The sequence below is a fragment of the Ambystoma mexicanum genome, chromosome 11, assembly GCF_040938575.1.
Source record: "Ambystoma mexicanum isolate Mex_15411 chromosome 11, UKY_AmexF1_1, whole genome shotgun sequence".
NCBI classification, from domain to species: Eukaryota; Metazoa; Chordata; class Amphibia; order Caudata; family Ambystomatidae; genus Ambystoma; species Ambystoma mexicanum.
This window is the reverse complement of record NC_090934.1, coordinates 1,057,401,064-1,057,423,759: the sequence shown is the minus strand read 5'-3', so window position 1 is coordinate 1,057,423,759 and position 22,696 is coordinate 1,057,401,064. Positions and strand designations below refer to the sequence as shown.

Sequence of the window (22,696 nt, the reverse complement as noted above, 5' to 3'; positions counted from 1 at the left end):
AGCAATATACCTCTTTTTTTTATTATTTAACGCTTTAACTTTTTTTCCTTGGGCTAGCACCTTGTATCTGTGGTGGCTGTATTGTCTCAAGAGTTCTTGCTTTGACCGATTTATTTTTTTCCCTGAGTGTTGCTTAGCAATGAGCTCCTGAGGCTTGTGGCGTTTGTGTGCCACGTGCGTTATTGGCAAGCCTGGGCTGCTCATTCTGTCTGGAATGTTTCCCTTTAATCTGCGTTGGAAGGTTGTATCCTGATTATCACCACCGCAGGCAGGTTTGCAGTTGACTGCCTGTTTGTTTTAAGCTCTTTACTGCTGTGGCCGAGTTAATTAATCTTCCTCTGTACGGTTACAGCGAGAGACGGCACTCCTGTGACGCGAGCGAGTCGGCTCCTCCGCGAGGGCGGGGGCTGTTCACTCCTGCTGCTCTGCTCTGTTACTGGCAGCCCCAGACGTGCCGATAGTGCGACACGGGTCCGTCCCTTTCCATCCCTGCGAACAATGGGTTGTTCCCATCCTACACTGACTTTAATGAACTCTTGACTAGTTAGGGATTGGACTGTTAAAGCATTAGAAGCCATGAAAAGTGTTACTAAGAAGTAAATCCCTACTACTCGTACTGAGTAACCTTTTTCCTTCCTACAGACTTTATCTGAGTGACTTCGTAAATGAATGAAACTGTCATTTCACTGTACCAAATGCGAGTGCGTGCCACTACTATTTAAAAAATGGAACTGTCATTACTGTACTTTTCTGTAACAATTGTGGTGCTAGCAAATACTATTGAAGCAGTCACCTATGAAAAGTATTGTTGATATTTCCTATGTGTATTGGTTAGTCTAAAAATGTATTTACCTACTTTGCCTTGTGTATATACAATAAATGTATATTTTACTATATCTTCCATTGTGTAAGAGTTTATTTGGGCTAATGTATTGTCTAGGTTCATTGTACTTAACTACAGCTCACTTCCTTCTCCTAAAATGAGCCTGGCTGCCCTGCCATTCTACCAATCCTTTGGGTAGTACAGACTTATACTAAGAGTTGGGGACCTGTATACCAAGAGATAGTGTTATAGTCTCTTACCTCCAGGTGGACTTTGGGAAACCTCTCCTAACAATGCTGAACACAACTTAACTGGGCTAAAACAGGGTTCCCATTTTCTATTCATAGTCTATTCATAACAATACAACATGGTCTAATGTAAATTCTGAAAAAAGAAAATGCCTCTGATTTTCAATATCTGTCTTGAAACACTTGTGTATAGGCGTGTTATAAAAGCCATATCATATCTTGGATTGTTCTGTTAGGGTCTGGTTATGTAACTGGGGGATAAAGGAATCGTCCTACTCGGCACTAGTACTATAAGCATACGTGTTTTCATGTGTTAAGAGTTAAAACAAAACTTGTTTTTTCCAGAAGAAGCAAACTTAAGGAGAAGTCCAAGAATTAAGCAATTGTCCATCAGCAGGAAGCATTCTGGCTCCTTTTATTCATTTAGCCAGCCCAAGTCACGTAATCTTGAGCGATTGCATTCTTCCCAGCCTCTGAGGAACACAGGTATGTTTCGTAACACAGTGAGGAAACCTATTTAGTAAAGTTATGTTTAGAAAGCATTGTGATTTGGGTGTGTGCTACTCAGGATTGTGTGTGAGAGATTTAATGTATTGTTTTTTTTTTAAATGTCGATTTACCCTACACACTTTTTGGAATGCCATTTCTAATTTTCCCACCCACACTGTTATATGTAATAAAAATGTCCATGATACCCAGCTGTCATTTGCTATATTGAGTGTGCTTTGTTTTTCAATTTTTGTAGGTGATATCTCTTTACCAGGACTCCCAACGGTCAACTCTCCCAAAAGACTTCTCTTTGGCGCAGTTCTTGGCATGGACAGTCCACCTGGTTCAAAGAGACTTCGAAAAAACCAATCTTGTTCTGAAATGTCTGTAATTTGTCAGGTAACTAGAGCACAGACGTTTAGGACAGGCCTCATTTCTTCCACTTGCCCTCCTTCTTTAATCTAATTGTATTTTACTTTTTTGTTTGTAGACGCTCAACAAAACCTTAGATGAGCATCAGTATCCAGTTTTCGGAAATGGAATTCTGTATAAATCTCCTTGTTCATCACCCACTCCTTGCAGGACTCCACAAAAGCATGCTAATATGTTGTTAAAAAGTCCAGCAGGTCACCCAGCAGAAAAAGGTTTGAAGTTTTTGTCTCAAATGTCTCTATGCAAAACTGAGCGGAGAAGTGACCGTTTAGCACAACTAACGCCTCAAAAGAATAGTTTTGCAATCGAAAATGTTTCCTCATCTTCGAAGACTTTTGATAAACTTCAGAATGCCAATGAAACCTTTACTGTTTTTAAGAGCCCTTATAAAACGCCAAGAAAAGCGTTGCATGAAACAATCCAAACCGGAATACTACAGACTGGTGAATCTGCATCCAAAGTTGCAGAATTAAGTATTCAAGGTTTGTGTACTCCAAGCAGGAAAACCATGTTAACACCGCAAAAGCGAGAGAGCAAATCACATTTAGATTCAAGTATTCATGATTTATGTACTCCAAAGAGGAAATCCATGAGAACCCCACAAAAGCCAGAAACAATTGCTTCATCTTCAGATTTAAGTGTTCAGGGTTTGTGTACTCCACGGAGGAAATCCATGAGGACCATTCAAGGGCTGGACACAATACCATCTTCAGCTCCTACAAAAACTAAAGCTTTTCAATCTGAAAACTCACCAGCAAAGGTTTTGGAAATAAACAGGCATGTCTATAGTACTCCAAGGAAATGTAATAACTCGGGACTTTCTCCTAAGGAAATGGTTTCAAGCTTAGGTATGCCTTCGAAAAACTCTTTGCTTTTGGAAACATTGTCACCAAGAGTTCTACTAACGAACCTTCAAAGCCTGGGAGCTTCAATGAGGACAACTGATCTAATTCAGCAGAGAACTGAAAGTCCTGTAGAAATGGAAATGCAATCAGAAACGTCTGTATCTAGCATACTTGAAATAAACCAGCACGGTTTATGTAACCCAAGCAAAAGTGTCTTCACAGACTCTCAGCAACTGTTGATCGTGGGGAGTAATGCAGAATCCAAATTTCTGCAATCAGAAAACTCTCCAGATAATGCTGTTGAGGCAAAGATGCAGCATCCATGCACTTCAATGGGGAAAGCCTTTAGAATACCTCATGAACCAGTAACACTGCTAGCTTCAAGTACCCCTACAAAAACGATATGTTCCCAGTTTGAAAACTCCCCAGTTAAAGATTGGGATATTAAATTACAGGACCTTTGCACCCCACAAAAGAGCTACAAGGGTACACCCCAGAAATCGAAGGCTATATTATTGAACTGTACTGCAGGCATTGCCACAAAAGTAGACACAGTGATGGATTCACCCGCATGCCTTTTTACACCCAATAAATTCAAAGTTGGTTCTCCTAGGACTCCTTTATGTCTTCTCAATTCTCCTGAAGTCTCCACAGGTTTAACACTGCCAACTTCTGAAGTAGCCTTGTACTTCACTTCTTGTAATAAAGCTAGGATGCAAACTGAATCAACATTTGACACAATACAAAAATATCCTCCAAAATTGGAACATTGTTCAATAGAACCTTCTAGCTGTATTCAAAATGCCAACCTTTCAAGGCAGTGCGCAGAAAAACAAGATGTTGAATGTGAAGGAAATGATCTTACCCTTCCTTTAAAAGCTGTGAATGATGGGGCGTTTGGTAATGGTAAAAATATTGCAATTTATGGAAGTGAAACATTACAACCTTGTCAAACTTCTGTGTCAAAAACAAAAGATGGCAAAGACTTGCCAAGTAGTACTTTGTTGCTTAATTTGCCTGTAACTAGTCAGATAACCTCAGAGGTTCGTGTTGTCTGTGAAAGACTGGATACGTCTTCTTTAACACTATCTAGCTCTTCTGAATCAACTACAACTAGTTCTCAAATGGAAGAAAGCATTGATATCTCAGAAGCCAAGGTTCTATCAACAGAAGAGATGGGGCTTAAAATGAAACTCCTTGTTACTAGAAAGCATTCAAGCTCTAGTGCTCTAAACCCTATTGCAGCTGTGCCAGAAAATCAAAGCGACTTGTTTTCAACACCATCTTATGAGTTCCGTTGCACACCGGATAGGAGACACAGAGAAGTTGGATCACGTCTTGGAACACCTGAATTTCTTCCAAACTTTTCTACTCCTAAAAGTCAAAGGAAACTTCTCAAAGCTTGTACCCCTACATATGAGGTTGAACTAGAAATGCAAGCTTCTGGCTTACCCAAACTTAAGATAAAAAGAACACATTCCTGCTCAACCCCCGACATTAAGGTGACCAGCAAAAAAAATACTACAGTAACCCACAAACGCATTGGAGATGAAAGTCCTTTCAGTGAGCCAAACAGCCCTTGGTGTGGAAGACATGCAAACAAAATGGAAGCAGTCTGTGTTTCTCCATCTTGTTTCCGGGCTTCTCATAATACACCTGGGAAGGGTGGATTGCAGACTTATATCTGCCAATCATACACACCAACAAGATGCACTGCCAACACCACTTCCCCATGCCATGCTGATGTTGGCATTCCCTGGACCCCATCCCCAAAACATAAAGAAAAGACTACAGACACAATAAAAAATTGGCCAAGGCGAAAAAAAGCTACTGCCATTTCTTTTGCAGCGAGCGGGAAGAGTGAGAGGATTCAAGATTGCATGGACCCCAAGCCTATTATAGAAGAAATGGACATTGCCATTTCTGGGAGCAGCAGTAGGAGTGTTGTTCTTGGAGAATTTGAAGTAGAAGGTGTTAGCCAGCTTCAGGACCAGTCCCCTGTAATGGAGGGGGATGTTGCATCTCAAGAATGTAATGCTATTGCAACCTTTGGTCTAAAGTCTAGAAAACGCAGGTACGAGTGCATCTCTCCGGACAAAGGAACACAAGATCTCAGCTCGATTGACTTTGAAATTGGCAGAAGTCCACTGAAAGATCAAATTGCAACAGAGCAGGAAGTGTACGAACCACATTTTGGCAGCAGGAGTAGGTCGTCTTCAAACAAAAGCTCTGTGCTGCAGAGTTCCCTCGGTGAGGATGAGGTTTTCGGTTTTTCAGGTAAGAAGCATTAATTTGTATTAAGAATTCAGATTACTTTTTTTTTTGTCATGTACATTATTTTGTTCTGCATGAAAGTATGGATAACTACAAGGACCCTACTTTGAAAATGTTCTATAAAACCTATATTTGTCATTGCAAAATTTACAAAATGCAAGGTAAGGGAAGACGACTCAAAAACAAAGAGGAAAACTAGACCACAGATATTATGTACATGTATACCGTTCATTAAAGGCATTGCAAAGCAGTTCAAATTTATCCTAAAGATATTTCTTGACATGTGGTATCCTTTCTCTGGCTGACAACCATACTAAATCTCATATCCATTACAGGAGGGTCTCATGGCCGGCTTCCCTTTTCACCATAAGAGTTTAGTAGCACCACAGTTTGTGGAACTTTGGCATATGTGAGGCCTATTGGAATACCTGAAAAGAATTAAGAGGGGATCCTGAGGCAGCTCAGTGCCTGTGACAAGTTCAATACATGCAAGGACTTTTGACTAGAAATTATGGTGTGAGCCACAGTACCATAACATATGAAGGAGGCTCCCCGTCATTCTCTTACAATTCCAGCACTGTGTTTTTGAGAGCTTAAATTTCATATTGATTACATTCTAAGTACATTAGACATCTGCAAAGTTCTTTCTGAAATTCGGGTATTCGAACGGCTAGAAAGCGATCACGACCCACCATTTTAACCTTCTCTCCAAGTGGCTTGCAGTCTAATCCACCTTGATTCCCCTATAAATACTGTACCATTAGTAAACCGGAGAGGGAATTGCCAAGACATAGTAAAAGAAAAAATCCCTGAAATGTATGCAGCATACTGTATTTGTATTTTATTGAATTTATATAGCCCTTTACTCCAGAACAAGTAACATACAGCAAGCATAAAATGACAATTGAACCACAACCTGAAAACAGTATAATGAACAACTTACAGTATTGCAGAGGTGAGGAGGGTGTAAGGAGGGGAGAGGTGTGCAAGGGAGTAGCAGATGTTAGAGGTAAGAATGGGGGGAAAGAGGGAGTGTGTGAATGTGAGGGAAGAAGATAGGGAAAAGTGAGACTGGATGCGAGCAGGGGGAAGGGAGGAAGGAGGTAGATGGGAAGGAGTGGGAAGGAAGAGCAGGAGTAAGAGGTGAGAGTAGAGGGGAAGGGAGGAGGAAAGGAAATGTGGGGTGTTAGGGAGGTGAGTGGAAGAGATGAGATTTTAGGGAAGAGCGAAAAGAAGGGTAGGAGGGAGAAGAGCGGATGTTAAGGGGGGAGGCGGTTCGAGTAGAAGGGAGCAAGAAGTTGGAGGGAGGGGGCACAGGGTGTAGGAGGAGAGAGTAGGAAAAGATTAGCCGAGCGCATAGAACGAGAAGGGGTATAGAAGGAAGGAAGGAAGGGAGGAGAGGTAGGGGGGGGGGCAAGACCATGGAGGGATTTGAGAACAAGACAGAGGAACTTGAGCTGGGAGTGAAGAGAGCCAGCCTAGAGAGGTGAGGGAGGAGGAGATGGAATCAAGAGGTGAGAAAAGGCACAGGGAGCGGATAGCAGAGTGGTAGATGAATTTAAGGGGGGGGGGGGATGAGGAGGGGAGTCGAAAGAGAAGGGAGGAACAGTAGATGAGTGGTGATGTTGAGGGAGGTAATTAAAAGTTTAATGGTGTGAAAGGTAAGGAGGGGTCGAATCTTGCGAATGTTGTAAAGAGGAAAGCGACAGGATTTAGCAGTGAGAGAAATGTGGTGAGAGAGAGAGGAGTGAGGGTCAATATGGAGACCAAGGTTACGGGCATGGGGAGAGGAGAGCTGGGAGGGGGAAAAGAGAATGAAGGGGGGAGGGGAAGGAGGAGGAACAGTGTTAGCTGGCCAAAAAGGAGTTCAGTTTTATCAGCATTCAGAGTAAGGAAGTGTGAGGACATGCAAGATTTAATAACAGAAAGGCAAGAAGAAAGTTTATCATGAATGTCAGGAGAGGAGGAGAGGAAGAGCTGGGTGTCATCCGCATAGAAATGGTGCGAGATACCAAAAGAGGAGATAATAGGAGCTAAGAATGAGGTGTAGAGCGGCAAAAGAAAGGGGCCGAGGACAGAATGTTGGGGAACGCTGTGGTTTAGGGGAAAAGTGGGGGAAGAGGAGCCACTCCAGGAGACAGAAATGGTGCGGTTAGAAAGATTAGAGGAGAGCCAGTTAAGAACGTTGTCCTTGAAGCCAAATGATGAGCGGGAGTTGAGGATGGTCGATAGTATCAAAAGCAGCGGAAAGGTCAAGGAGAATAAGAATGGAGGAGTGTTTTGAGTAGCATGCAGAGAAGAGAGTTAAGAACAGAGGTGAGGGTAGTTTCTGTGGAGTGCAGTGGGCGGAAGCCGGATTGGGTTGAGGGAAGGAGTGAGTGATTAGAGATGAATAAAGCGAGTTGAGAATAGACAATGCGCTCAAGAAGTTTAGAAAGGAAGGATAATGGAGAGATGGGGCGATAATTGGAAGCAAGATGGGGGTTAGCAGAAGGTTTTTTGGGACTAGGGATGATAGTAGCGTGCTTAAAAGGAAAATTGGAGGTTGAGAGGCAGATATTGAAGGAGGTGAGCTAGGGTATGAGGTGGGGGTAGATTTTTGGGATTAGGGGAGAGAGAATAGGGTCAGGGGGAGAAGCAGTAGGATGAGTTTTGGATAGGAGTAGAGTTACATCAGAATGCGTGACAGGAGAGAAAGAGGACAAAGCACAGGTGGGGGGGAAGGAGAAGGAGAGTAGGAGGGGGAAGAGAGGATGGTTTGACAGATTGAGGACTCTACTACAAAAGGAGGAGGCAAGATCAGTAGCAGTGAGAGAAGAGGCAGTGGAGGGATCAAGAGTAGATGGAGAGAGAAGTTGGGTTAAAGTTTGAAAGATGCGGTGATGGTGAGAGGAATGTGACTGGAGAAGGTCAGAGTAGTAGGAGCGTTTCGCAGAGTTGAGGCATGAGTCGTAGAGGGTATGATAAGAGAAGTAAGCAGATTGGGTAGAGGGGGGGGATGGGTGTTTGAGCCACTGACGTTCAAGGCGCCTGAGGAGGCGGTGCATAGAGGCGAGATGAAAAGAAAGCCAGGGTTGAACAGGTTTGTGAGGGGCAAAACGGTGAGAGGGGGTAGAGAAGCTTGAGAGTAGTAGAGAGGGAGGAAGTTAAGATGGAGGAGGCTTCAGAGGTGGAGGAGAGGGTGGGGGGGAGAGGGATGCTAGAAATAGGGAGGGGTTAAAGTCGCGTAGGTTACGCCGGAGAAAAGAGGTAGAGGATTGAGGGGGAGGGAGGGGAGAGGGAAAATGAAAGTAGAGAATGATCAGATAGGTAGGTGTGAAGGGAGGAGATGGGGGAGGGAGTGAAGGAAGAAGTAAAGATGAGATCAATAGTAGAGCCAGATTGGTGAATAGGAGGGGGAGGGGAGAGAGGAGGTAGGAGTCAAGGATGGAGAAGCGAGGAGAGGAAGGAGGGTTAGAAGAGGGAGATTAAAGTCACCAAGTACAAGTAGTGGAGGGTTTATAGTGAGTATTTTGAATTGCATTATTTCGAATGCCAAAATGTTGAAAAAATGTTACCGAAAAAAAAATAATTGAATGTCTTTTTTGTTCTTTTTTTGTTTGAAATGGGGGGGTTGCCTCCCCACCCCTTTTTTTCTTTTGTTTTAACCAACAAAAAAAATCATGTAAATTAAAAACTAATACATTCGAAAAAAACAAATTTGGTAAAATGTTTTCGACATTTTTGTCATTCGAAAAAACAATTTCGACGTATTAACTGGATACCGTAGTGGAGTGGGACTGGGGGAAATAAGGCTGAGGAGATGGTCAATATCCTCATAAAAGGAGCAGACTGGACCAGGGGGGCGGTAGATGAGGAAAGAGATAGCATGTAAAGATTTTTAACATGAATAGGAGAAGAGGTGAAGTGTGGGAGAAAGAGGAGGCCAAGACCACCTCCACGGCCAGTAGAGCGGGAAACATGTTCAAAGGAGGAAGAGGAGTTGGAGGAGGTGGAAGTGAGGGAGGCAGGAACAGAGGTATTGTGAGGCGGGATCCAGGTTTCAGCGATGCAGAGAAATTGAAGGTTAAGGAGTAGGAAAAGGTCAAGAATAGCAGAGGTTTTGTTACAGATCGATCTGGTGTTCTAGAGGGCGACGTCAAAGGCATTAGAGGTGATAGTGAGAGGAGGATAGATAAGGTTGCGGCGCTGAGATGAGGGATAGAATGGGTGTGGGTGGAGAGGGGAAGATTGAGAGAGGAGATGGCCATTAGAAGAATGTAGAGTATTGTGAGGGGGGGGAGAGTAGCGGTATTGAGAGGGAGAAGGAAGCATACTGCTGTTTCACATCCCCTTTCCTCCATACTGTATGGGCGTCCCTCGCTAGGGACGGGGAAACAACCTTTTTCACCAGAAAGAATTGTCTTCCACTTTAATTTTCTATTTTCGCAGGACGCGACCCTGGGAAAAAGCGCTCCTCGGCACCACTCCTCATTCCTCTATTCCACGTCAACAGGAACGGACCGCTTTCACCCGCGCTCTTGGGTTAGGCCTCTGGTCTTGTAATTCCAGGTGCTCTTCCCTGGAAGAAGTTATTCTTTCTTTTTTCTTTCAATCGTCAGGTACTACTCTGTCCTCTGGTGCCACGCTCCTCCAATGTGCATGTTGACGATGCCAGGTTTCAGCAGGTGTCCAGCCTGTAAGGGTTCCTTCGCTACGTCCGAACCTCATGCACTCTGTCTCTGGTGCCTTGGGCCAGACCACGGCTGGGAAGGCTGTTCCATGTGCCACGCCTTGACCCTGTGCACTCTGACGAATCGGTTGGCCAGGTGCAGCGCACTCTTCGCAAGGTTATCTCCAGAGGAGGTCAAAGCATAAGTGAGGAGGAAGACCAGGCCCAAAGTAGGTGCTCTGTTCTCCTCTGCACACCGTAAGGGCAACTCCTTCACCGGGAAGCACCCAAGCGGGATGGACCTCCCAGGTCCTAAAACCAGCAAGGGGACAGAGACCACACCAGCTACCGGGCAGATGGGTCGCAAGATCCTACTTGACCCACCGCTGAGGGACCGCAAGGCTGTATTACTGGTCCCTGACCCGAGGGGCTTTGCCCGTGTACCGGGCCCCTGTCCGAGTGGGCACCTGTACACAGCACTACCGTCACCATGACTGAGGGCACTCCACCTCGCAGGTTTCGACCTGAGGTGCAGAGAAGGGGCCTTCGCTGTTCAGAGTGCAGGTGGAGACTGAGCTCAGCAAGCACCACGCCTCACGCACGTGGCGCGGAGCAGGACAAAATGGCCGCCTGCCCAGACAAAATGATGGCTCACCCGGCGCCTTATCCTCAGGCAGGGGAGCGCACATCCAGATGGGATTGGGCAACACCTGTTACTGGTCCACTTCCTATCCCTTCACTTCGCAGAGGACACCGCAGGGCCCAGCCCCTACGGCCTCAGGCGCCTTGCCTGTTTGCGAGGATGGGTTCTTCGAGAAGTTCCTCACCCTTCTGGGATTGCCACAGATGGGCAACATCCTCAGGAATGTTATCCGGGACATGCTCCCTCCGGTACTGCCTTGTAGTATCTGGCTTGTTATTGTGTGCACCAATGCAGGTCATAGAATGTGATGTAGCTTGGAACCTCACAGGACATCAAGGTTCCAGGACTGACAGTGATTCAGGATCGGAGATCTGACTAGAGAGGATGTATATTACTTAGCTCCTGCCTCCCTTTCCCAACTTGCCCTGAAACATAATAGACACTTACCTTTTGTACATGCCTGGCTCCAGCGTCATCTCTGCTACGTGTACCTGTCTCCAGAACCCCAATACTACATGCCTCAAGCTCCAACTGGTATCCAGGTTTTGGGTTCAGCTCAGCCCCGGACTCCCTCGCCCGCTCCAATCACTGTGGCTCAGCCTGCCACAACTGCCTGCGCCCAGCACTCCTCCTGCACCCACAGATCTGCTGGACACAGCGACAGACTTGGGCGAGGAGAAAGATCCAGACACACCGGTGTCAGCTAAAGCATTCCATGAGTCTGGCAGAGTATCTAGGCATCTGTCAGCCGCAAGCGGAGCTACCTGAGACGCTGGGTGCCTTGCAATAGGGCTTACACTTGTCCTCCCGCGAGGACCGGCATCCCTCTTCCGAAGGACATGGAATCCTTTGCCAAAAAAGGGCTGGGTCAAGCCACACTCCATCCAGCCTACCAACAAGCGCCTGGATGCCAAATGCAGGCAGACGGAGGAGGAATCCCTCTTATTGTGGGTGCACCCCCAGCCACTTTCCTCTGTTATAGCAGCAGCATCGCTATATTCCAAACCGCGGTCTTCTTCAGCTGCATCCGCTTTTTCACTCCTTGGGAAGGAGGAAAAGCTCTTGGAGTAGTTTGGAAAAAAGATCTACTCAAATGCCACACTCCACCCGCGCTAGACCAATGCTGATGCCATGCTGGCTGCTGCTAATCAAGAGTTGTTGGGAGATTGCAGACTTCCTGCCAGAGCTTCCTGCCCACAGCCAGGCACAGTTCAAGGGAGGTTTGATGGAGGCGAAAATTGTGCCCCAGGATATAATGGAGTCTACGGTGGCACACATTGACACGTCGGGCGGAGCCATCTGTATCGCCACCGACATGAGGACGACGGCTTGGCTCAAGGTAACAAAATTCAACCCAGATGTGCAGGAATGTATTCTCGCCCTGCCGTTTGAGGCGGGTGTTGTAATTTCCCGGGGGTCGGCAGGGCCGTCCGCGGACCTCCCGGGTGGGGAGGCCCTAACTCTTCCTCCCGTGTCCCAAAGGAGAATGAGGCACACACAAGAGCAAAGAGTTACTGCTGTTTATTGCACAAACAGACAGGGATAAGCTGTCAGATCACAGGCATCCAGGAGACATCTCGTTCGGGTGGGCTCGCAGGCCCATTTTCTAGCTGAATGAAGCAACTACGTGCGTCACCTGGGAAAACTATCCCCAAAACCTAACGCCATCTCAGTTTGGCTCCCCGAGTGGTGGGGTTAGTATAGACACATATAAAGGAAAATGTTAGTGTTAATGTCTCTGTTCCCAGCTCGCGTTGTACCTGGTGCTGGCAACAAAGTATGACTGTGTCAGTGGCGGACAATGGACAGGTCTGACTATTAGCTGGTGTGCATGTCATTCCCATCGTTGTCGGTGTCCAATTTATCACTTCATTGTTGCCGTCTGTGTCCCAGATGTGAGACCCCAGAGCTTCTCTGGTCCTTGGGGCTTGGCGTCGTATCGGGTTGGCCTGGTCACGTGTTGTGAGACTGTGGCTGAAGCAGAATTACGAGCATTTGATTTGTATTTCGGCTCTGAGGAGTGTTTAGCAGTGACAGGTGTAACCTTGGTGCGGGGAGCGCGGCATGTAGATTGCAACATTGCGGCCTTGGCTGTGGGGCTTTCGTCAGGGTTCGTTCTGCGTGATCAGCACCTTGCAGCTTTGTCTGAGCTGCTCCGGCCTGGGGACTCTGGTTTGCGGCCTAGCTCATGGGTGGCGGTATTTGGTCCATAATACAGGGGTCGCGAGGGGTGACAGATATTCATATGCATTAGTCCATATACAGGGTTACATCTTCATGGTTTTAGTGGAGAGGAAGCGTCTGCAAGCATGTACACGGGCTCTTCTGGCGTCTTGCTTTTCTGCAGTGCTGTAGTTGGCCTATGTGAAAAATAACGATGCATGTGTGTGTGTGTGTGTGAGCGGTCCTCTACGTCATAGCACTGAGTATGTTCTTCGTGTGGATTGGTGTGTCTGATCCATATGCTTGGTGGCACGTGTGTTCTTGTTCGTTGGCTGTCTTGTCATGGCATCTCTAACAATGGCGATATTTGCAGGTAATGTCTAATCGAGTTGGTCCGTTTCTCCAGCATGGGGTCTGGCGGGGATTCACATGCTCATGAATATTCCCAGTCGTCAGGCTGGGAATCCTCTGTAAAGAAAAAATCAGTTTCAGTTTCGTTTCTGACTAGTCTTTCTACTAATAACCAATCACTGGTCTCTGGGTCATACTGCCCCCAGCCAATGACTGCCCTCTACCGAAGCCCCTCCTCTGGCAGCCATCTTCAGATTTTTACTGCACGTTCAAGTGTTGGGAGTCCTCGTGCTATAGCTCTCGAGTTTATACTGCGTTTTGCGAATTTTCAAAGTTTCATCTAATTTTTTCGGTCAATCGAGCTTCAAGCTCCACAGTTTCTACTTCCGATCAACGGGGACCCATTTTGGAATTTTCTACGCCCCTCAAGGGCGAAGTTCTCATCGAGTTTCGCTTCTTGGTGGATTCCGGAAGATCTTTGAGGCCTACCCCGCATGGACATGGCCCAGGACAAAGGAAACCCGACGCCCGGATCCAAGCTGGATTCGGATTGCAGAATGACTTCAAGGAGAATGAGCATTCCAGATGCCTCGACTGCCTTCACGAAGACAAAACGCACATGGAGAAGGACTATGCGTTTTGCAAGAACATGTCGGAACGGACTATGAGGGATCGGCGGATCCGCCTCACCGACTGGCTGGAAGGGAAGAGCCCAGCAGTAGGTGAGAAGAAGTCTGAGCGGTCTTCTAACACCTTTGAGGGCGCTCTGTCGACTGGGGCCCAACAAAAGGCAAAGCACTGCGAGTCTGCGGCCACCGGGTGCACCGATCGGTCAGGCTCCTCGGTTGCCAGGCAGGGCGCACTTTCACCGACGCCATCAACCACGAGCCAATGCTCTGGCTCGGGAAGAGGAACTCGGAGAACCCGGGTAAGCTTCGGGAGAAGCCGCCGATCGATCCCAAAGGAGATAACCGAGGGGGAACGAGGCAGTGACCCTCCCCCCAAGGTGAAGGCCTCAAGTGCACCCAAGGTCGTGAAGGCCCTGATTCACCTAGCTAAGGCCTCTATCGAGGGAGTTGCGGTGGCCCTGGCGAAGCCTGTGGAGGCTACCCCAGTGGAAGCGACCTCGGGGCCCAGAGTTTCCCTGCCACAGCGGAAGGAATCCTCTTTTCAACCCATCGATAAGACCCCCGTGAAACCCTGATTGGAAAAAGAGGGATGGGCCGTTGACCATCATGGATACAGGAGCTGGCTGGAGTTGCGAAGATCCGGAACAAGAAGTTCGAGAAGGTCTGGTCCCACGGGAGGGATCCCGACGAGGCGGACGAAGAAAGCGACTGTGGTGCCGGCGAGGAGCCCGTGGATTCCACTCCCCAACCGACAATGTTGCCATTGCCCCCAACGGTCGATCCAGCAGAGCCTGGACCGTCGGGAAGCCCTCCAAGCAAGCAGAGAATTCATCCCCCCCGCCCTTCCAGCCTTCGCGGCCTTCGCAGCCTTCATCTCCTTCTCCTGATCCGAGGGATGACGGGGGAACGGAGACGGCCACGACGGGGACGGATAACGGTGGTGACCGTGGGATGGGCCTTCCATCATCACCTCCTCGGGCCTCCCCGCCCGACGAAATTAGCTCCTTCCACACCATGATTGCCAGGGCATCCGAGCTCTCCCAGCTCTGCCTCGAGGAACAGAAGAAGGAAGGTTTCCTCTATCAACTGCGTGAGGCCAAGAGGAAGACTGTCCTCTCGGTTCCATTACTTGACGACATCTGGGAAGAGGGCTGTCGCTCTTGAAGAACCCGTCCACGACTCCTGCCAAGAGACCGGTACGAGAAGAAGTACCGGGTCCCGGATTCCGCCCCCATGTGCCTTAGGGCGCAGCCGACCCCAGACTCGGTCGTCTCCGCGGCAGCCAAGAAGAAAGCGGCGGGGGCTACAGCTTCAACTTCGACCTCCCGGCCGGCGGCAACGACAATTAAAGCGGCCAACGCCCTCGCGATTGTGGCCCGCTACGACAGTGAGCTGTGATTTAAGATCGCTCCCCTGCTGGACTTCCTCCCGGACGACAAGAGGGCTGAGGCCCGGGCGATCCTACAGGAAGGCGAGGTGGTGTCGGACCACGCCATAACGGTGGCCACGGACATTGCTGACACCGGTTTTCGCCAGATGGGCAACAGTGTTTGCTTTAGCCGGTGTGGTTGGCTCAAGGCAACCGATTTCCGCCAAGACGTGCAGACCAGAGTTCTGGACATGCTTTTCGACGGAACAACCTGCAAGACCGTGGACGAGTCACTGTAGGCCATCAAGGCCGACAGAGACTGCTCGGGCCTTGGGGGTGTGGCAAAGACGGCCGCCCTTTCGGAACGCCGGAGGCAAGCAGGGTGCTTCCAAAGGATTCAGCGGCGGTTCCTCGACGTACTGCCAGGCGGCCCGCTCCTCGTCACAGGAGGCCTACAAAGGACGCCTACAAAGGACGCGGCAAGTCAGGAGGATCTCGTCGGCCGCTGCCAAGCAGGACTGAACCGGATGTGGCGTCGGGCCCCCACCTAAGCACCCCGGTGGGAGGCCGGCTGGTGAAGTTCGTCAGCGTGTTGGAGTCCATCTCCATCGACCGATTGGTGCTGGATGCCCTGGCCCGCGGGCACACTCTCGAGTTGCTAAAGAAGTGCCCCCGCATTCCACCCATGGCCAGGAAGGAAAACCACGTTCCTCAACTGCTGCTGGAAGTAAGGGCGATGCTGAAGAAAGGAGCCATCGAGCCTGTCCCAAGAGGCTCCGGAGCTCTGGCGTGTACTCCCGATACTGCCTCGTAAGAAAGAATACCGGCAGCTGGCGACCCATCCTGGACCTTCGTCGCTTAAACAAGTACATAAAGTCCCAGAAGTTTCGGATGGTCACCCTCCAGCATGTGCTTGGGACAGCTAGGGGAAGGCGACTTCCTATCGTCGCTGGACTTGGAGGATGTCTTCTATCACATCCCCATTCTAAAAGGACATCAAAAGTTCCTCAGATTCGTAGTCCAAGGGCGACACTATCAGTTCAAGGCCCTTCCTTTCGGATTGAAGTCAGCGCCCAGGGTATTCACCAAGTGCCTAGCACCAGTGGCGGCGCGGCTGTGCCTGAAGGGGATCCACGTCTACCCCTACCTGGACGATTGGCTCATCCGAGCAAAGACGAGAGAACTCGCTGTCGCGCACACAGCGAAGACTGTCCAACTGCTCACCGATCTGGGATTCTCGATCAACTTCGCGAAATCCCACTTGGTGCAGTCGCAAGTCGCCCTGTTCCTGGGAGCCAGGCTCGACACAGTGGCACGATTGACCTCTTAGTCGGAGGAAAGGACGAAGGCCATCCTGGGCAAGGTGCAACGGCTGTCGACCATGGATGTGGCCAGGGTGAGGTCCATCAAGTCCCTGCTCGGTATGATGTCCTCGTGCATCTACCTTGTGCGCTTGTGCAGGTTGCGGATGCGTCCACTGCAAGAGTTCCTCGACGCCCATTGGATGCAGGCGGCGGGCAGCTTCGAAGACAGGATCTCGCTCAACGAGACCTTCCGCCAAGCGATCTGGTGGCGGGGCACCCATGCACATCTGGCAGCGGGTATGGACTTCCAGACCCCGGCACATCAGGAGACAGTGACGACGGACGCCTCCCTGGAGGGGTGGGGGGCGCACACCGGAGATCTCCACGCAAGAGGCCTTTGGATCCCGGAGGAGAGGTCCTTAAACATCAATGTCCTGGAGCTCTGAGCCATGTTCTGGGCCCTCGGGTCATTCCTCCTGTCCCTCAAGGGCAAGGTGTTAAGGATCTTCACGGACAACGCCACCACGATGTTCTACATCCTGAAGCAAGGAGGCACCAGATCCCCAGCCCTATCCAAGGAAGCCCAAGATCTGTGGCACTGGGCCGTCACCCAAGGGATGTTTCTGGTACCCTTCCATCTGGCAGCAATAAGGAACACCATTGCCAACTCGCTCAGCAGGGTGCTACGCTCGTGCCACGAGTGGGAACTGCATGAGGATCAAGTGGATCTAATTTTCCAACGATGGGGCAATCCCCAGATCAATCTATTTGTGGCTGCGACGAACACCAAGTGCCGGAGGTTCGCCAGCAGGTTTCCCCAGCCGGGGAGCATGGGCGAGCATGGGCGATGCCTTCTCATTCTCCCGGGACGGCCTATTCCTGTATGCGTTCCCACCGTTGCGACTCATCAAACAACTCAGGCGGTCCCGGTGCAGGATGATCCTAGTTGCACCGGCGTGGCCGAGGCAGATCTGCTTCCCGGACCTTCTGGACATGTCAGCACCCCCCCCCCCCCCCCCCCGGGTCAAACTGCCGACGGACGCGGCGTCATCCTCCATCACGACCCGGGGTTGCTCAATTCGCAGGCCTGGCTCCTGCAGCACTAGAGTTTGGAGGGTACAATATCCCAGCAGACTGCAAGGAGGAGCTTGTAAAGGCCAGGGCGTCCTCAACTCTCAAGTGCTATGGACACAAATGGAAGAGGTTCTCTGACTGGTGCTGTGCACAGAAGATTAAACCCTCTGCGGATTACGGCCCCTCAAGTGCTGCCGTACCTATTGTCGCTGGCCAAGGCAGGGCTAGCTCATGCTTCCCTCAAGATGCATCTAGCAGCGATTTCCTGCTACACCAGAACTCTGCGGCGATCATCTCTGTGGTCTCATTGCCTGGTGAAAGAGTTTATGAAGGGACTGTTCCGATCGTTCTCGCTGGTGAAGGCTTCGGCCCTGGCCTGGGAGCTGAACGTGGTGCTGAGCAGGCTCAAGGGGCCGCCATTCGAGCCTCTGCATTTCGCACCATTGACGTTCCTATCGTGGAAGACAGAGTTTCCTGTCGCCATCACCTTCGCACGACGAGTGGGAGAGATCCAGGCGCTCTCCTGCAAACCACCATACCTGACATTCCACGAGACGAGGGTGGTGCTGAGGACACACCACTCCTTCATGCCCAAGGTGCCGTCGGACTTCCATCTCACCGAGCCCTTGGTATTACCTGTTTTCTTCCCGTCGCCTTCGTTGCTGGCCGAGAGGACTTTGCACTCGCTGGATGTGGCTAGAGCGCTGAAGTTCTACGTGGTCCGCACAAAGAGTTTTCGGAAGACATCACAGCTGTTTGTGAACTTTGGACCTGTGAACCAAGGAAGGCACTCTCGAAGGCTTCCATTTCCAGATGGCTCTCCGGCTGCATCATGCACTGTCACCGGTTGGCAAGCAGACCTTTACACGGCCGTCCGAGAGCCCATTCAACCAGAGCGATCGCTGCTACCACGGCGTTCCGGTCTGGTGTGCCCTTGCTGGACATCTGCAGGGCTGCTACGTGGAGGTCGACGCACACCTTCACGAGATTCTACTGCGTCGACCTGGATTCCAGGGAGGAGTCCAGAGTCGGCCAGGCAGTGCTGTGCAACATGTTCGCCCTGGTGAGGGGGGTAAGAGATGCTTAATGTTGAGTTGATGTAAATGCTTAATGTTGAGCCTTGCCACCTCCCTGTGTGTACTGCTATGTATTCTTGGATTCTTGTATTCGTGAGCCTGTGAATCCATGCCAGAACCCATGCTGGAGAAGGAACAAGTTACTTACCTGTAACTGTTGTTCTCCAGCATGGATTCACATGCGAACCCTCCCTCTTACCCCTCTGCGGCTCTTCTTAGTCCTACTGCCACTTTACGTGCTACCAAATCTGAAGATGGCTGCCAGCGGAGGGGCTTGGGTAGAGGGCAGTATTGGCTGGGGGCAGTATGACCCAGAGACCAGTGATTGGTTATTAGGAGAAAGACAGTTCTGAAACGAAACTGAAAATGATTTTTTCTTTACCAAGGATTCCCAGCCTGACTGGGAATATTCATGAGCATTTGAATCCATGCCAGACCCATGCGGGAGAACAGTTACAGGTAAGTAACTTGTTCCATGGTCTGTGTCCACTCCACCTGGGATCCCAGCACGTGATTGGGATGGCACGCAGCTTGTCAGGGTGTGTGGGGCGTGGCCACGGTGGATCTTGACGTCCGGGGCGGCAGTAAGTGGGTGGAACTCCTCCCGCGGTGGGTGCTTGGGTCGTGACGTCATAGGCCATGGTCTGGACGAGAATTGGGGGAAGGGATCGTCCCATTTTCCCTCTTCAGGGGTGACTTGTTCCACTCGACAACAGATGAGGAACTCGACAAGAAAAAGAATAGCTCTCAAACAGCTAAATCGCTGTCTATTTTAACAAAATCCACACCCATGACCGACAGCCAGGCTCGCCAGTGCTTGGACCAATGTCGGGCCTTTGTAGGCTTTAGGGGCTTCCAGGAGAGATAGTCAAGGCAACCTGACGGGTCTCCAAGCCACGAGACACACGCAGCACAAGGCGGCTAACAAGGGTTTTCTCCAGTCCCCTCTTCAGCACCAGCCTCAGAGGGAAAGAAGTTGTGACAATTCTCTCCAGATCGACGAGTCTCCGGTGGGGGGCAGGTTTGCCCTTCATGTACACTCCTGGCAGAAAAGGTTTGCAGACCCATGGATCCTCTCAGTGGTGTCCACTGGCTTTCCGGCTACCATTTCCTCAGTTTCCTCCTTCCTCCCTTTCCGCAGATTGAGACGGCAACTCTGTTGGCGGAAATCTGCTTGCTCGTAGCAAGCCAGGCGGTGGAGGAAGTTCCAGCTTCACAGCGAGGCAGGTTCTAATATTCATGGCTAGTCGCCATACCCAAAGAGCCAGGCAGGCCTAAGAGTTGTGCTAGACCTTTCTTCTTTGAACCTTTCCCTTCCCCTCTAAAAGTTCAAGATGGTAGCCTTCATTGCAGAGACGACGTGCAGGGGAGACTGGATGGGCTAAAAATAAAAAAATAAATTTTTAAAAATGCGATAAGCAGTGCTCACCTTATGTCTCGGAGAACAACTAGTAGCAAATATTTTTACAAACCCAGCTGTGACTGGTTATACATGTTTTGAGGTGCAGGAGAGGAAAAGGGCCTTGGCACAAAGCCCTACTTAATAAAAGAGAAGAGAACCCAAATTTGGGATCCTCCCATCCCCTGCACACTGTCTACATACGCCACAAGGGCGGTTAAACATAGATATTCAAAAGTCAGACAAGTAAAGTAAAATTCACAATTTAATACCACAATGGGTTCTTAAACACAAGATTTCTTTGAGAACAATGATTTAATGTTACAAGTATAATAAATGCGAGGAGAAACACAATGTACACGCAATAGTGTCCAATATAATTCGGTCGACACGTTTCAAGGATTCCTTCTTCAGAAAGAGACTGGATGTGCTCCCTGTATCTGAAGGATGATTTCCTGCACGTACCGATTTGGGAACATCGGTCCTTCCTATGGTTCAGCATCATGTGTTTTGACTTTCAATACAGAATTCTGCCCTCTGAGCTCAACTCAGCAGCGAGGGTCTTTACAAGGCTAATGAACATGGTGGCAGCTTTACTCTGGGCTCAAGGCAACCACATTTATCCATACCTAGACGACTGCCTAGTCAGGCCGGGGTACCCGGGTGCAGTACATCACACAGCCTCCTCTCTCATGCACACTCTATACGAACTGGGATTTTCTATCAATCTCAAGAAGTCACAGTTGCTGCCCATGCAGACTGACATTTTTGGGTCTTATATGGGATACGAGGACTGGGGGGGATCTTCCCCCTCAATGGACAAGATCACAGCCATCATGAGGGCCACGGGGCATTTCCTCTGCAGAGCAGTAAACTCAGCCTGGTGATACCAACCTGCTGGGAATAATGGCGGCATGTCCACTCGCTGTGCCGCATATGAGGCTCAAGATGAGGCTGCAGCTTCACCTCTCAGCTTCCTGGAATCGGGAGAAAGGCTCTCAGACTGAGCCAGTCAGCATACAACAGCATCTCCACCAGTACCTAGTCATGTGGGGTCAGACACCAACCTGTTGGTAGGCAGGCCATTCCGCCAGCCATTACCACAGACCACCATCAGGTCTTATCAGGAGCAGCGGGAACACATCACCTGGCTCGAGATGATGGCCATCTGGCTTGCTCTCGAAGCCTTTCTCCCCATGATCAGCAGCACATCGGTCTGCATCCAAACAGATACCCACACCTGCATGTATCATATCAACAAGCAGGCTGGTACCAGGTCCCCACTCTCTTCTGGCTTTCGATCGACATCTGGGAGTGGGCACTGTCGAACATTCACTTGTCAGCGGTCCACCTTCCTGGGGAATCTAAACTGGAGGGTGGCAGTTGAATGAAGGAGTTCTCCAGGGAATCTTCAGCAGGTGGGGCCACCCTCGGGTGGACCTCTTCGCCACCAGTGCCAACATAAGTTGCCCCCAGTTTCCCACTTGGCTGGGGCAGGGCAGGGGCTCGTTGGGCGACGCATTGCAGATCCTGTGGAACAATCTGAACGCCAGTGACAACTTTTGATCCTCCAATCCGGTCGTTTAGAGACACCTGGCTGGTCTAATCAGGTTATAGCCGCTAGTCAAACGTCTACATCCGGTTTGGGACCTTAACATGGTGCTGGGCGCCCTGGCGCACAAACCTTTTGAGACCATGGCGTCCGCGGACATCAGGTTGCTTACCATTCAGACAGCCCTACTGGTGGGCCTTACCTCGGGCCATGGTGGCTTCAGAGCCCTATACGACATTTCACTGGAACCAAGGTGGTGTTAGAACTCACCCTGCCTTTCTTCCTAAGGTTGTCCACCCCGCCCCCCTTTCAAATTAACGAGAAGATAGTACTCCCAACATTCTTCGCAGACCCAAAGTATGAGGCTCAGATGGTATTTATTGTGTTTACATTATAACAAGATACCTTGAAGATTATTACCGAAACAATTTACAAGACATGAATCAAACCAACAAAACAGCGAGTAGAGCAATTAACCCATGAAGGTAAACGAGAAGGAGGTGGGTGATGAAAGGAAAGGAGGGAGGAGACCGAATGGGCATTAGGGTGAAGATGCAAGGAGGGGGGGAGGTGTAAGAGTAAGGGGAAAAGGAGCGGGTAGGGAGAGGTCAGTAGGGAAGATGTGAGGAAAGAGAGAGGTGAGAGGAGGCTATAGGGGTGTCATGGTGGGGAATGGAAAAGGAGAGATTTCAAGGAAGCACAGGAGGAGAAAAAGGTGGGGATGGACCGGATAGAGAGAGGGAATGAGTTCCATTTCAGGGGGGCCAGGAGCTGAAAGAGTGGAAGCGAGAAGAGGCACATGGGGAAGGGGGAACAGTGAGTAGGAAGAGATCGGCAGATCGGAGGGAGCGTGAAGGGATGTAGTATGAAAGGAGAGCTAAGGGGGAGCAGGATCATCAAGAGATCTAAAGACAGGACAGAGTAAATGAAATTTAAGTTGGGAGTGAAAGGGAAGCCAACCAAGGTAAGAAATCGAAGAGGAAATTGAGTTGTGAGGAGCAAGGAGACGGAGGGTACGGATGGCAGAGTGGTCGAGGGATTTGAGGGGTGTGAGATGAGATGCAGGGAGTCGAAAGAGGATAGAAAAACAATAGAGGTGAGAGAAGATGAGGGAGGAGATTAAAAGTTTAGTGGCGTGGAAGGTGAGAGGAGAAGACTTTACGAATGTTGAAGAGCTGATGGCAACAAGCACGAGAAGTAAGCGATCTGGTGGGAAAAGGAGAGGGAGGAGTCAAAGTGAATGCCTAGATTGCGACCATGGGCAGAGATGGGGAGATTAGAGGGGGAAAAGTGAATAAGAGGAGGAGGAGAGGGAGGGGGGGAAGAGTGTTGGAGGGAAAGAATAACACTTTAGTTTTATCAGTGTTGAGAGAA

At 49.7% G+C, this 22,696-nt stretch overlaps 1 protein-coding gene across 4 annotated transcripts in view; it reads left to right on the top strand.

Moving 5' to 3' along the window:
- Nucleotides 1-22,696, top strand: part of TICRR (TOPBP1 interacting checkpoint and replication regulator) — a 1,117,313-nt gene that overhangs the window by 923,726 nt on the left and 170,891 nt on the right. For 2 of the 4 annotated variants that reach the window (XM_069624305.1, XM_069624304.1), the window contains exons 18-20: nt 1,420-1,557; nt 1,817-1,959; nt 2,051-5,114. In XM_069624305.1, coding sequence (XP_069480406.1) covers nt 1,420-1,557; nt 1,817-1,959; nt 2,051-5,114 — 3,345 coding nt within the window. Of the gene's footprint in view, nt 1-1,416; nt 1,558-1,816; nt 1,960-2,050; nt 5,115-22,696 lie in introns of all 4 variants that reach the window. The other 2 variants (XM_069624303.1, XM_069624302.1) reach the window with 1 other exon arrangement.